The 16011-nt window shown below is 53.4% G+C and overlaps 1 protein-coding gene across 1 annotated transcript in view; it reads left to right on the plus strand.

The window, feature by feature from the left end:
• LOC136407160 (protein-glutamine gamma-glutamyltransferase 2) overlaps positions 1-16011 on the plus strand; it is a 31952-nt gene continuing 15941 nt past the window's right edge. Inside the window, exons 1-6 of the mRNA XM_066387838.1 lie at positions 1-133; positions 2892-3071; positions 7848-8090; positions 11671-11789; positions 13285-13413; positions 14846-15023. Coding sequence (XP_066243935.1) covers positions 124-133; positions 2892-3071; positions 7848-8090; positions 11671-11789; positions 13285-13413; positions 14846-15023 — 859 coding nt within the window. The 5' untranslated portion in view covers positions 1-123. The remainder of the gene's footprint in view (positions 134-2891; positions 3072-7847; positions 8091-11670; positions 11790-13284; positions 13414-14845; positions 15024-16011) is intronic.

The following is a 16011-nucleotide window of genomic DNA, read 5'->3' on the forward strand; positions in this document are numbered from 1 at the left end:
AAAGCGGGCTATAAGTTCTTTGCTCTCAGTCTCCTCCACATTGCCCGCTGCCTGAGGTCTGCATTTGGAGGTCCTACCACCAGTCCCGTCACCAGTCTGAGGAGACAGCGCCACCATCCGATCATGGCTGAGGGTGAGTATTAGGGTCAGAGCTGCCGCCACTCAGGGGCCCCTGTGCCTGGCTGTCCCTCCCTGGTTGCCGTGGTATGCCAGTGCAGTGGGGGTCAGGACAGGCTGGGGCTCCATCATGGAGAGCAATGTGACTCCTGGCTGGCTTGGGGCCCCGGTTTCCCCATCCCCAGGACAGAATCATTAACCCCTGCCTCCCTGGGTCAGAAAAGGCAATGGAACATAAAGGTGTGTTGTAAACTGTAAAGTACTGTGCCAGCGGGTCCATTGCTGGTGTCCTTAGTTAATCGGCTGGGTCCCTGCTGTGTGTCACGTGCCATAAGCTGTGCAGGGGTGGCTGGCCTGGCCTCAGAACACTTAGCATTGTGTCCCCGCCGGCTGTGAGGTGTGCACTCTGCCCCTGGTAGTGCCATGCCAAACCGGGCTCACTACTTGGACCCAGGGGCCAGAGAGAAGCTTCCAGCATCCAGTGGGGTTGTGGCTGAGAGCAGGCATGTTCTGTCAGGTCCCTTCAGGCTCCCAAGCTCTGCAACCCTAGTCCTTGGGCACTTGTTGAGTTTCAGCTTCCCCTTCTATAAAACATGGGTGCTGGTGCCAGCCCTTGGCACATCTGTGAGGATGAGGAGGAGTGGAGAAGGGGCTCGATTATTTCTCTACCTGCCATCCCCACCCACCCCCGACACACACAGGCAGCACCACCATCCTAGGAGAGTGAATTTCTACAAAGAAGGATGTCCCTGCAGTGATGCTCCTGGACCCAGCATCCCGGCTGGCTCTTGGGTCAAGGCCATTTGCAAATGACCTCTGCGCCCCTGCAGTCCCCAGGAAGGAGCTTCGGGGAGAAGGAAGGTGGAGAGGGACATGGGGCATCCGGAGCAGGGATGAGTGGGAGGAACTATGCACCTGCCTGACCTGCACTGTCATCTCAGGCCACCTTTGTCCCTCTCTGAGACCCAGTTCCTAATGTGTGGGATCAAAAACCAACTCAGGGCTGGCTGGGATGTGCCACCAAGGTGGCCACTTGTCCCTAGTGCAGCTTTTATCGCTGTCCCCAATGGTGGGGCTCCGTGGGACCGAGAGCTTGGAGACGCCCGTTGTGATGAGCCTCCTGCCCCATTGCCAGAGGGGCCACTTCCTACAGGAGTGCCCCCGGTGGGAAGACCTCGGGTCCTTCCTCAGTGCAGACATCCCATGATCCAGAGCCTAGTAGTGTTCCTGCACCTTTGGAGCCGGGCACACAGCAGGGTTCTCTTTCCTGCTTAAGCAGCCACCGAAGTTTTCTTACTTGTGGACGTCCCTCCTGCTGTGATTGCTAGTGGTCAGCTTCTGGATGCCCTTCCCCAGCTGGAGAATAACCCAAGACTTTGTGAGAGAGAGGAAGGGAGGAGCGGGGAGGATGGGGAACAAACCCTGAGCTGTGAGTGACGTGGTTACTAGTGCAGGCTCCGGAGTCTACCACCCTGGCTTTGCTTCCCAAAGCGGCCATTTGCCGTGGACCCTGGGCCCCGTGGTGTGTCTCTCTGTAGCCACTGGGCACTGTGCCCTTCACCATTGGGACATTCTGTGGCAGGAGGCAGGCGACTTGAATCAATGGCCCAGTGGCAGGATTGACTTACAGGGTGACTTTGGGTGATCCGTACTCTTGGGCCTCAGTTGGCCCACATACTCCCCAAGGGCCCCACAACTCTGAGAGTCTGCCTTGGCCACATCCCCAATCTTGACCTTGAGCTTGCCTAGGTTTATGAGGTTTGTGCTTGCCTGAGACTCCCACTCACCTGATCACCCCGACCCCTGCCCTTGTCTTCAGCGCCCTCTGAAAATATAAATAGAACTTTCACATATCAAGCTCCTGCCCTGGGTTAGACCCTGGGGAAAGAGTGACCCCACATCCTCAGCTCGAACTCACGGCAGTCCTTGAGGCTTCAGCAAAGGAGGCACAGAGAGGGAAAGACACCCGTCTAGGGTCACACAGCGGGACAGCAGAACTGAAACCTAGGTCCAGAAGACTCCAGAATCCCTGCCATTTTCAACACCTTTTTGAATGGAGAATACTGAACATACATAAAGTAGAGAGAATGGTGTAATAAATGTGTATATTCTCATCAGTCTCCACCAGCACTAACCTCCTCACCCCCCTATGATGCCCTCCCCATTACGTATTTGGAAGCACTATTACTTCATCGTACATATCACAGTATATGTCTCTAAAGGATAAAGGACTCTTTTTTAGACATAAACAAATTAACAAAAATTCCTCAGTATTACCATTACTGCCTCGGTATTTAAATTTCCAGTGGTCTCATGTATGTAATAAATGTTTTTCAATAGGTTTTTTTCTCATCTAAATAAGACTCATGCAGCACAAGGGGTTAGAATGTCCCTTAAATTCCTCTTCATCTACAGGTTCTCCCTTCAACTTTTTCTCTCATTTTTTTTCTTGCAGTTTAGTTTGCTGAGTGTAAGTGTTGTTGATTGTGTTGGTTCTTTGTTTACCATGGTCCTTGGCTCGGTTCCTCTGTATTTCCCATCAATGGGAAATTGAAACTGAAAGGCAATACCTGGGTAATTGTACTAAATACCACCCCTGCTTTAATCAAAAGAACCCCCCACCACCTCCATCACCACCACCAGTCACAGCAGTGTAGCTCGCGTGTACTAATCATTTATTATTCACCCGGCACTGCGCTAAGCCAAGGTGCGTGCTGGGAGTCACAGCGGCTGAGGGAGGCCACCCAGGCTCACGCCCTTCCCTGTCTCTGTAGATCTGCTTGTGGAGAGATGGGACCTGGAGCTGGAAGCCAACGGCCGTGACCACCACACGGCTGACCTGTGCCGGGAGAGGCTGGTGGTGCGGCGGGGCCAGCACTTTCGGCTCACGTTGTACTTTGAGGGCAGAAACTACGAGGCTGGCGTGGACAGCCTCACCTTCAGTGTAGTGACTGGTAAGTACACACCCCTCCACCCTGAGCTTGTCCTGTTCTCTGTTTTCATTATTCCCTGAGAGATGACAGAAGTGCGGGGTCCATTCCTCTTTGTCCCCTGGAAACCTCCCAGTGGTCACTAGTCCCGTTTCAGGGACGAGGGCACTGATGTCTGGAAAGTTGAGAGATGTCACCCAGCTTTGTTAAATAAGTCTTTTCTCTTGGACACCTGGATTAAAAACCTGTTGTCATTAGGGTTGGGGTCAAGATCTTGCGTTTTCATTCCCACATCAAAACAACTTTCCAGCTTTTATCACTAGCTGCTTCCCAAAATCCATGGCCTCTGGGATCAAGCCCAGATCAGGTCGGGATGTTGGAGAGAACCCAGCTCACTCCAGCCCTTGGGAGGCTGCCTCTGGCTCCGGGGCTGCATGAACACCCTGGGTTCTGGTATAGACTGGGCTACCTACCTGCTGTGTGACCTGAGGCAAGTTACTTACCCTCTCTGAGCCTTAGTTTTATCATGTGAAAAGTAGTCATGGTGAAATAAGAAGGACCTGACTTAGGGGGTGCCCTATAGACATTAGCAGCTGTTGCTGATCTTGGTCCAGGGGCTTCAGCAATGAGCAAAGGGACATTGAAGCCCCAGCCACCCTGTCCCCAGATGCCCAGTTCCCAATCCTGGGAAAGTGGCCTTGAATGCCAAATCACTTGCTTTGGTTTCTGGTGGGAACCACTCCCTTGAGTTCAGTGAAAGGCCAATTGGCTGGAACTCCAGCCCAAGGGTGAAAAGGCCAGCTTGATCTGAGGTCCCTGAGGGCAGCTGGAGCAGCAAACAGGACCTGCAGCACCTGGCCGGGGTCTGCATTTACCTGGGAAGCCGTTTGATAAGGCTTATCTGGTGCTCGCAGACTGGCAGGGATGTCCCTTCATCCCTTTCCTCCCTCCTTCCCCCTTCCCTCCGGGCAGGGACACACCCACCGCCTAAGGGAACCCACACCCACACACACCAGCACCCAGTGGACCCCTTTAAATGGAGGGGCCTCCAGCTAGTATCTGATCTTCCCAGCCTCAGTTCCCCTTCTGTAAAGGGGCAGTTCAGAGTATAGGACAGTGGTGCTTTGTGAAGAGTCAGGCGTAAAATGATGAAAATCTCATCTATGGAGCACCTACTCTTTGTGTGCTCATTCTAAATGTGCCCATCTTGGAAGGTCAAGTTACTTGCTCAAGTCACCCAGTGAGCAGGTGCAAAATAGAATTCAAAGCCGACCCTAGAGTTGAAGTTTTTCATGGCTGCGACCCCACAGGAGGCACCTCCCAGTGAAATGGGCCTCAGTTTCTTCCTCTGTGAATGGGATGGTGGAGGAGCTACCAGCCTGGGCAGCCCCTGATTTCCTGCTTTCATTTTTCTTCTTTCATTTTCAAGGCGTCCCCTTTTTTTTCTCCTTAATTATCTAGGCAGCCTGCTGTTAGGTATTTAGGATTTCAAGTTCAAGGTTGTGAAGACAACTGGCCTTTCCACCCCACCAACTAATCTCTGTCCCCCAGTCTTCACTAAGTTATCTCAAACTGTAGCCAGCCTGCCCTGGTCACCTCCGCAGTCCCGGTGGGCAGCCACGGAGGGCATGATATCTCTGGCTGCACTTAGCTTCCCCATCTGAGCTACTGAGACCCTCTCTGGGGCTGGGAAGCCTTAGGGACAATAGAAGGAAGCCAGGCCTCTCACCCCAAAGTCCGGGCTTGTGTCCATGCCCGGCCCCGGGCCAGGCCTGGGCACCCTAGAATGTTGGAACATTCTAGTTTGTGATCGTCTTGCCTTACCTCTTCAGGGAAACTGAGGCTCAGAGAGGGGAGAGAGCTGGCCAAGGTCACTCAGTAAACAGAGCGTGTGGCCTGACCCAACACAGACAGTCTGAAATCCGACAGGCTCTGTTATAGAGGGCACAGACCACTGTAGACAAACGCCATCCTTGTCTCAGGATTAAAGTTCTGCTCCCCTCCAAGGGAGGGCCGGGGCGTGGGGCGTGGGGCGTGGGGCGGGCGGGGTGGCAATGAGGCCAGCCTGAAGGAGTGAAAAGAACCCTTATGAGGCTAATAGCAGGCTTTGCTCTGGAAAGTTCCCCTCATCCACCACACCTGGCCTCCTGCCACCGTGGTCTGGGATAGTGACCAGGACCCCTCCGGTCACCAGAGTCATTTGGACCCAGAGAGTTCCTTGCAGTGTCCCTGGCCCCACAAAGAGTACCGTGTGGCACTGCAGCCCAGGAACTTTCAAAGCTAGCTTTCGTGAGCAGCTGTGAGTCGGGGACAGCTCGTCCTCCTCCCACACTCTAGGGCGGCCTGGAGAAAGGGGTGTGTGTGTGCACACACACCACAGGGCTGTTCTGGGACAAAGAGAAAGGGAAGTGTGTTTCCTGACCTTTTAGTATGTCAACAGTGACGGTGGCTATGAGACCGGCCCCAGGCTGTAACTATGGTAATCAGGTCATTGATCTCCCAAACAGGGACATTTCTGGGAATGAAAGGGATACCATTAATAATTACAGTAGGGCCTGACCAGGCGGTGGTGCAGTGGTGCAGTGGATAGAGCGTCGGACTGGGATGATGAGGACCCAGGTTCGAGACCCCGATGTCGCCAGCTTGAGCGCGGGCTCATCTGGTTTGAGGGAAAAAAAAAAAAAAAGCTTACCGGCTTGGACCCAAAGTCTCTGGCTCAAGCAAGGGGTTACTCGGTCTGCTGAAGGCCCGTGGTCAAGGCACATATGAGAAAGCAATCAACGAACAACTAAGTTGTCGCAATGCGCAACGAAAAACTAATGATTGATGCTTCTCATCTCTCCGTTCCTGTCTGTCTGTTCCTGTCTATCCCTCACTCTGACTCTCTCTCTGTCTCTGTAAAAAAATAAAATTAAAATATTTAAAAATAATAATAATAATAATAATAATAATAATTACAGTAGGGCCACAGGCATAAACTGGGACTGTCCCTGGCACACTGGGCCACAGGGGCACCCCAGCTTTACCCCGCTTGGCCACAGTTTCCATTTCACTCCACTCTGCACAAGGTGATTGGACCTCAGAAAGCTGATTTATAATGGTCCCTTTTGACGATATGGAGGACAGCTCACATGTACTGAGTAATTGCTACTTCTTAGTCACTGTTTTAAATGCCTTCTATGAACTCGCTCGCTGAATGCTCCACACAATGTTAGGACATGGTGGTGACAATGTACAATAACTTTTATTTATTGATCACTCACTACGTGCCAGACACATTGTGACGGGCTTTCCACGTGTCACTCTCTTTAAGCTTCGCACGGACCTTGAGACCAGGTACTGCAATTGGCCCTATTTTACAGATGAGGAAACTGAGGCACAGAGGCGCTGACTAGCTGTCTAAGGTGGTCACAGAGCCAGATTCAGACCTGGAATCAGACCCTCCCAGGCATGTGGTCTAAACCTGTTCTCTCCGTTGATGAGAAAACCGCAGACAGAGAAGCCTGGTGACTTAGCTCGGGTCGCACAGGGCTCAGGGCCCGAGTAGGGAAACCGGGCCTTGTCCAGCCCTTGGGCCCCAGCGACCGGACTCCTCCCTCAGGCTGGCTCTGGAAGACAGGGAGCATTTAAAGGCTAACAGCTGGCTCCTGGCACCCAGACAGGCCTCCGGAGGCCTGTGTCATGCCAGTTAGTTCATGATTATATTTGGGCCTGGGTGTAGATGGGGGCAGGGTGCTGGGCACTGGGAGGGAGGCCCTGAGGAAGCACGCCCCTCCCTGCACTGTCCGCAGGGGTGGGCAGGACTGCAGTGAGGGGGGCGGAGGATTAAAAATAAACCTTCCTGCCCAGTCGAGTGGAGACGGTTCTGTTTCTCCTTTCCACCACCCAAGTCCAGAAAGGGTGAGCAGCCTGCCCTCGCCCTCCATGACTCAGACCTGCCAGCGTGGGTCGGGCCCCTCTCCACCTGGAAAAGCAGCTGTTTGAGGCAGGCTCCCTGCCTCCCCGAACCTCAAGACCCCCCCCCCCGGGGAGCATCCTCTGGGAACGAGAGGTGCCGTGGGGGGCAGCCCGGAGCCTAGAAACCTGAGTTCGGGTGCTAGCTCTGCCACAGGCCCCTGGGGCAGCCTGGGGAGCCCCTTCTTTCTCAGCCTCAGTTTCCCCATTCCAAGGGGGCCTAGGATTGAGGGATGGCTGTGACCACTCCTAGAGCTGCCCATGGAGGTCCAGCGGCCAGAGGCTGGAGGGGAGCTGGGGAGACAGACACTTAGAGGTCTGTGGGTCCAACAGCAAGGGGGCTTCAGACGGGCTCCGTGGGGATGGCAGAGGACCAGGGTCACATCCTGTTCAGAGCCTGGGTTTCTTTTTCTGAACGGGAAGAAGGACGCTAGCAGGTGGAGGAACCAGGCAGGAAAGGAGGGTCCATGGGGAGCACCCACCTGATTCCTGTCCATGCTCCCAGTGGGCAAACTGCGAGGGGTGGGCGTGTCCAGTGTCATGCCAGCCCAGAGCAGTGTGACGGAGACCCTGCCCCCGGCAGCTCTGACCCCCTCCCGGGAGGGATGGGCCTGCTTGAGGACCTGCAGGTTTCCATGCATTGCCACAAAACCACCCTGCAAGGTTGGGGTTCGATCCCCACTTTACAAATGGGCACACCGAGGCTCAGGGAGATGAAATCTCTTGCTGCAGTTCTCTCAATGGTTAGTGGCAGAACTAGGCCTTGAATCCAGGCCCAAAGACCCCCGGCTCCCTCCCTCCCTGCCTGCCCACCCCTGACTCAATCCCTGCTTTCTCCTTCTGCAGGCCCAGCACCCAGCGAGGAGGCTGGGACCAAGGCCCGCTTCCCGCTCTCCGACGCTGTGGACGAGGGCACCTGGACGGCCTCTGTGGTGGACCAGCAGGACTGTGTCCTGTCGCTGCTGCTCAGGGCCCCGGCCCACGCCCCCATCGGCCTCTACCGTCTCAACCTGGAGGCCTCCACCGGCTACCAGGGCTCTAGCTACATGCTGGGCCACTTCACCCTGCTCTTCAACACCTGGTGCCCAGGTGAGTCGCACTGTGCCCACGGGAGGGTGGGGATGGGCAGGACTAGACCCACCCATGGGGGCCACGGGCGGGGGAACGGAGCAGAAGAGACATGAGTGTGGATGAGTGAGGCCCACTCTGTGCAGCACCATGCACAGCCTCCCAAACCCTAGATTATGACACTTTTTTCCATTTATGAAGGAGATGTACTTGCAGAAGCAAAAGGACTTGCCCACAGCCTCACGGCTACCACGTGACCTCACCCCACGTCTAGGCCCACATGTTCCCATGGCACTCTGAGCTGAGCATGGAGGAGGCCTGGGCTCAGAATCCCGGTTCAGGAATGGGGTGCCCAGGGCCACGGCTCCCCGCCACGGGGCTCTGTTTTACATCTCACCAGGCTGGCTTGGGGAGAGGGAAACTGAGGCAGGTGGAGGGGTGGGGTAGCCATGACAGGTGGGTGGGAGCAGTAGTGTTATCTGAGTGTCTCCTCATCCCACGCTCGCCATTATTCCCCCCTCCATCCCGAGGGGACAGGTCGGCGTCCTCGTGTCACGGACAGGACACGAAGCTCAGGGAAGTTGAGTGGCTTCTTTGGCAGCTCCTTGAGTAAGCACGAGGACCACACTGGACAGAACTAGAGTCAGAGGGAAGAGAGGGGAGGGACTGGGGCCGACTCGAGCAGATGGGAGAAGGCACGGGGCCGCCACGGCACTTCCTGGGCCTCAGTTTCCCCATCTGACTAACGAGGCAGCCAGAGCTGTCTCCTTCCTGCTCCTACACAGCAAGGCAGAGGGAGATGCCTGCGGGCGGGCCTCCGCCTAGGCATTGGGTGTCCCCCTCAAAGCCAGGGCCCAGGGCAGACAGTCTGGCCTCTGCGGCACCAGAGAGCCAGCTTCTCACAGGGACACGGCTTCATTTTATTTTCTTCTCCATTTTGGGGCATTTTCTCACCTATTTGAGCAGAAAGATTTTTTTTTTATTTTCTTCTTTACATACTTGGGCTTTTATTTCTCATTATAACCGTGAGACAGGAGAATGTCCCCATTATAAAAGCCTCAAGCACTGCAGAGAAACAGCAAGCCCTGGACTCCCCTCCCCGGGGAGCCCCATTATTAGCCATGGTGGAGGGCTCATCCCCTCAGATTAGGGTGCACGTGCCTGGACACGTCACCGCCTTCCTGAGGGGCTCTGCCTCTCTTACACATAGAAGGACCCCACGTATACAACAGCTGCTGGGCTGTTTACTCTACAACCCATCTTGAGCAGGGGTCCCCAACCCCCGGGCCACGGACCAGTGCCCGTCCATGGGCCATTTGGTACCGGTCCGCAGAGAAAGAATAAATAACTTACATTATTTCCATTTTATTTATATTTAAGTCTGAACGATGTTTCATTTTTAAAAAATGACCAGATTCCCTCTGTTACATCCGTCTAAGACTCACTCTTGACGCTTGTCTCGGTCACGTGATACATTTATCCGTCCCACCCTAAAGGCCGGTGCGTGAAAATATTTTCTGACATTAAACCGGTCCATGGCCCAATAAAGGTTGGGGACCACTTGTCTTGAGGACCTTTCTACACTCATCTGCGTAGTCAGCGGCTCATTCTTTTTAAGCGGCCCCAGTGCTTGGATCTTGCCCATGCAGCTGGTTCCCCTTCCCAGTGGTTCATTACAGGGAGGGTGTTGCAAAGAGCACCCTCGCTCCCATGGCCACGTGAAATGGTTTCTCAGGACAGACTCGACCTTACTGGACGCCCCCATACTGGATGCTGGTTTTGAGTTTGGACCATCTACAGCGCTTCCAGCTGGTGGGCAGCCCAGCCCCAGAGCAGGAACAGGCGGTGTCTCCCCCACCTCCCCCCTTCGCAACACTGTGGGATTTCAGAGTCCAGGGAACAGGGTGCAAGGTTCTGGGGATGTCCTCCTTCCTCTTGAACTGTCCCCTCCCTGCCCAACGGGTTGGCGTGGCGGTCAGCCAAGCAGAACAGTGACTACACTGACCCACATCCCAGGGCGGGTTCCTTGAGGAAGAGGTGGGGCTGGTGATTGGGAGGCAGGAAGTTGGGCTCTGTGGGGGAGGGGCCATAGGCAAGGACACTGCGCTCCCTCTGGGGGCAAAGGGCAGGGTCTGCCTATGAAATAGGACCCTCCTGTCCCCACTCTCCAACATGGAGAGGATCACATGCCAATTCTATGTGAGGCTTCTGTCCCCAGTGCCCCCTCCCTTATGAGATGGAAACCTGACTCGGATGGGAACACACTGTGGGTAGTTCTTTCTTTCCTTTTCTCAGACTGCTAACTGATTTATAACCACATAGTTAGCTTATCATAAGGCTAATTTTTATTGCCCCATTTCTGGAACCAAAGAGCAGGATACATAAGACTCAGCCATTTCCACATTGGCCGTCCTCCATGCAGTAGGAGTGGGGTGCAGGTCACTGCACGTGGTCGATGGAGCCCAGGGGCCCGAGGGGTTGGGGGCCTGGGGGTCCGGGCAGCAGCACTGGAGGCCCAGCCTTGGCTGGAGTGTCAATGTGCTTTTTCAGACTGACTTCAGTAGGCACAGGGCCTGGGGCCACCATACTATCAGGGACCTGTAAAAATATGTTCATTGCTTTTCTAATTGCTTTTACAATCAGGAGAAAACAGTCAACGTCTAGACCAGAGAATATGTCTTAATATAGAATATGAATATGTTTATCACTAATCCAAGGCAGCATAAAATATCCTTTGATCCACCAAAGGCATAATGTGGCTCTCATCCTCAGTTTCCTCATCTGTGAAATGGAGATGGCAAAGGCCAGCCTGACATTAGACCTCCTGCCATTGGGCTCTGGCACCCACGGTCCCCTCTTCTGTCCTCACCCGTCACAGGGAGCTCAGTGCTCCGCCTTTTCCAGCAGCCGCTACCTTGCTGTCCCTGGTCCTCTGCTAGGAATGCCATCAAGGCATCAGCTGCCACCGGCCGGATAGGACCCCACCTTTCTGGATTTGCTGTCATCATTTCTTGGCTTCCGCTCCACCCTGAATCATGCTCCTGCCTTGCGCTCGCTCGGGGCTTTTGCTTACAAGGCAGTTCTCAGATATGTGATCACATGTACTCACAGGGCACACAGAGAGTGGGGCAGAGAAGGAGAGGTGCCCTCCCCAGGGTCCACAGCCAAGTTAGGATCAGAGCTAGGGGGCTCCTGACTCCTGTCCAGGGCTCCTCCGCCTCTTATTTTGGCCTCAGTTCTCCCATTGGTAAAATAGTCTTGAGCCTCAGTTTTTCCATCTGTAAAGTGGGGTTTTCATGGATCCCTTCCACAGAGGGCTCTTGTGGAGAATAAGCAAGTTAATATATGCCACATGCTTATCATACTCCTGGCACTTGACAAATGTTGGATAAAAAACAGCCAGCTATTGTCGTCACTAATTGATAACACCTTATATTATTGACGTGGGATTATCCGTTAATGACTAGTTTTTCAGATTAAAAGATAGAGAGGTCTCTGAGACGCCAGCCTGGCCATGGGGAGTTAGCGCCCTGGCTGCCATGTCTGTGGGGACCCTGGTGTCACCAAACCAAATCTGAGGCCCCTTCTTTCGCTCCCACAGCGGACGCTGTGTACCTGGACTCAGAGGACAAGCGGCAGGAATACGTCCTCACCCAACAGGGCTTCATCTACCAGGGTTCCGCCAAGTTCATCAATGGTATACCTTGGAACTTTGGGCAGGTAGGGCCATACCCTGTCCCCACGAGTCACCTCAGACCCACTGGTGCTGGGCTGTGGGTCTGAGGCCGTCAAACTGCAAAGGTGTGATTGGCTGGGTCTCAGAGTCGTCCGCCCCCGTGCTGTCCGGATTCAAGGTCTCATTCATTCTTTCTCATAAACCTCTGGGTCAGCCCGGGCATGGCTGTCTAGGCTGGTCTTGTCTGACCTCAGCTGGACGGCTCCTTCCTGTTCCATGTGGTTGCCCATCCCCCCAGCAGGCCAGCCTGGGCTGGTTCTCCGAACCAGTGCTTTGTGCCTCGACCATCCAGCCTCCCACAAAAATTCTTGAAATACTGCTGAGAAGAGTCATGAGCAGGAATCACCTCACCCCTGTCCCCTCAACGTCCTGGTGTGAAGGGAGGGAATAACTGTCCACGGGGCTCAGGGCAGCAGTTCCTGAAATAGGCTCCACTTGGGCGGGGCTTGGGCGGACCTGGGCGCATAGTCCACTAGGCAAAGGGAAGCGCATGAGCAAAAGCTTGGAGATGCTGTAGCTACGGCAGCACCATATTTATGAAGGGGCCACAGGAGGCGAAGTGGGAGAAGTCAGCCGTGTCCAGGCTGTAAACTGGTCTTCCTGTCAGGCTGATGGCAACAGGGAGCCACAGAAGGACTGAAGCCATGGAGGGAGACCTGTGATGAGGCCTGGTTCTGGACAAGACCACAGAGATGGGGAACAGGAAACAGACAAAAGATCCTTTGAACATGACAGATGGGTGGTCCAATGGAGATGACAAGGGGGGTGTCCTACTCTTAATAAAGATAACATTTGTGTTTGTAAGGATGTAAAGGTGTGAGCCATACAGAGTGGAAGGACGAGCACTGCAAGCAAAGGAAATAGCAAGTGCAAAGGCCCTGAGGTCCGGGTGAGAGTGGGTGAGACTGGGGAGAGATGAGATCAAAGAGGGGGTTTCCCAGACACAGATCACAAAGGGACTTGTACGCCACAGGGAAAAGTCTAGATTTTACTCTGAGTGTCGCAGAAACAGAGGGGTGATGAGATTAGATGTATATCTCTATAATCTACATCAGTTCCAATCAGAGCACTATGGGGAGGTGTGGTGGGGGAGGAGGGGACACTCATCTGCTCTGCAGGGTGAATCAGGCTTTAGCGGAAATGGGAACTAGGGCCTGAGGTGACCTTGAGGGTAGGGAAGTCCCATGGACGCCAAGCTCCCCACTCTGTGATCCTTACTCCAAATTCCCAGGACCTTCCAACCAAGCCCTAAATGCAGGAACACCCCCTTTCCCATTCTCACAACTTGATGTTTGTTCTACCTGCCACCTCCCTCCTGGTCCAGGAGAAGCGGGCACCACAGAGATGGGGCAGATCCAACCCAAGCTTCCCAGTCTCTATGACACAGAGCTCCTACAGCTGCTAGGCTTCAAGGCAGACTTCCTGGAGGAGGTGACTTCTCTTCATTCCCCCACCCCTCTATTGTTTCCTTTGACACAGTTTGAAGACGAGATTCTAGACATCTGCCTAATGCTCCTGGATGTCAACCCCAAGTTCCAGAAGAACAGTGGCCGTGACTGCTCCCGCCGCAGCAGGCCCATCTATGTGGGCCGGGTGGTGAGCGCCATGGTGAGTCAGCAGCATGGCCCACCCCGGGCCATGACAGGGTGCTGTGGGGGTACCCAGGAGATGGGTGAGTCTTAGTTAAGAGACTTTATATATATATATATATATATATATATATATATACACACATATATATATATATATATATATATATATTTTTTTTTTTTTTTTTTACAGAGACACAGAGAGTCAGAGAGAGGGATAGATAGGGACAGGCAGACAGGAACGGAGAGAGATGAGAAGCATTATTCATCACTTTTTTGTTGCGACACCTTAGTTGTTCATTGATTGCTTTCTCACATGTGCCTTAACTGTGGGCCTTCAGCAGACCGAGTAATCCCTTGCTCAAACCAGCGACCTTGGGTCCAAGCTGGTGAGCTTTTGCTCAAACCAGTAGAGCCTGCACTCAAGCTGGTGACCTCGGGTCTCGAACCTGGGTCCTCCACATCCCAGTCCAACGCTCTATCCACTGCGCCACCGCCTGGTCAGGCAGACTTTATATTTAAAAGACAAAATTTACTCACATGACGGTAATGCCATGTGATTCCTCAAAGCAATTCATTCATTCATTCATTCAATAAATATTTATCAAGTGCCACTATGTCCTAAGCACTGGGGAAACAGCCGGGTATAAGACATGTGTGGTCTGTAACTTTATAGAGTTTATATTCTAGTGGGAGGATGGGCGGAAACAGACATTAACCAGCGTGTCATGTGAATTAGTGCGTAGTCATAAATAATGATGTAGGCGCTGAAGGGACCCAGATGTGAGAGTGTCTGACCGCAGGGCCTAACCTCAGTGAGGGGTCAGGGGAACCTCCCTAAGTGACGATCCCTGAGTTGATATAATGACTAGAAGGAGAGTATTCAGACAGCGGGTATGGCCTGTGCAAAGGCCCTGAGGAGGGTCCAACTCTGGCAGGTTTGAGGAGCAGAAAGGAGGCCAGTGTGGCAGAACAGAGTGAGCAGGGGTGGGGTAGGAGGGGCGGGTGCAAGCAGGGCTGCAGAGCTGGGCGGGGGCCAGGCCACACAGGCTTTGTTGTGTGGTCAGAAGCCTGGATTTGTTCTTGAAGGAATGGGAGTTGGGGGAATGACACAGTCAGGGCAGGGGCCAGAACTGGTCTTTGTACAACTCAGATCATGCTGTGTCATTCCCATTGCCCGTAGACAAATTCACATCTCCAGCATCGCCTTCATGACCTTGACCTCTCTCTACCTCCTCCCTCCCCCTTCTTTTTCCTGTATCCCAGGCTCCAGCCCCAACTATCCCTATGTACCACAGTCTGTCACACCTTGGTCCCTCTGTACCTGCTGTTCCCTCAGCCTGACACTCCCTTCCCTGCCTTTTACTAAATGCTGAACTTGCGCACAACCTTCCGCAGCCACCCCCCTTTCCCCAGACATGATCATCCCTCTGATGCCCTGCTTGTTGCAGGTCAACTGCAACGATGACCAGGGTGTGCTGCTGGGACGCTGGGACAACAATTACGTGGATGGCATCAGCCCCATGTCCTGGATCGGCAGTGTGGACATCCTGCGGCGCTGGAAGAACTATGGCTGCCAGAAGGTCAAGTACGGCCAGTGCTGGGTCTTCGCTGCTGTGGCCTGCACGGGTGAGCTGCACACCGGGGTCTGGGCAGGGCCTGGAACCTTCCCTCAGCTCCGTGAACCTTACAGGGGAGCACAGAGAGCCCTGGAATGGGAATCAAGAGACCCTGGTCTTGTCCTACCTCTGCCACCAAGCTATCAATGTGCTGTGTGGCCCAGAACCAGTGGCTGTGTCTCTCTGTTCCTCTTTCCAACAACAAGGGGTATCATCTGGGAGGCAGCCCAGGCTCAGGTTGAGAATACGGACTTTGGAGCCAGATACGCCTGACTTGAAAATCCCCACTTTTCCATTCATCTGCTCCGAGACCTTGAGCAAAGGACTTCTTCGTTCTGAACCTCAGTTTTCTCCTCTGTAAAAGGGGGACAATGACAGGACCTACTTCCCGGGATGGATATCACATAAAGCTGCTCAGCACCGAACTCGGCCCAGTGTTGGTCTTACTAAGTATGACCTATTAATAAGTTGATAAGCATATCATCGATGTCCAGAAAGAGAAAGCGCTTTCTAAAATACAGAGGAGAAAATGGTGAAGCAATTTGAAAGCAAAGAAAAGGATGGAGGCAGTGGAAATCACTAAAAAATTAGCCAGGAAAAGGCTGAAGATTGTTCCAGGGTGATGAGGGTGCTTATGAAATGGGTTAGCATCGCAGGCCGGTTGGAAACCTAGAATCTGGAGTCGAGGCCTGAATTCAAACCCCAGCATGGCTCCTTACTGTCTGTGTGTCCCTGGGTAAATCACTTACCTCCTCTGAGCCTTGGTATCACTATATATAAAATGGGCATAATAATGGTGCCTTTACCCTGGGGTAGTGGTGAAGAGTAAATGAGTTAACATATGTGAAATGTTTAAAATGATTTCAGACGCACAACAGCAAATACTTATACAGTACTGCTGCCTATTATTAATTATTATTATTATTATTATTATTATTATTGGGCTCAGAAAATCTAAGGCGCTGATATTGGGTTCTCAGTCTTTCTGACTCCAAGAC

The sequence above is a fragment of the Saccopteryx leptura genome, chromosome 5 (genome assembly GCF_036850995.1).
Source record: "Saccopteryx leptura isolate mSacLep1 chromosome 5, mSacLep1_pri_phased_curated, whole genome shotgun sequence".
NCBI lineage: Eukaryota > Metazoa > Chordata > Mammalia > Chiroptera > Emballonuridae > Saccopteryx > Saccopteryx leptura.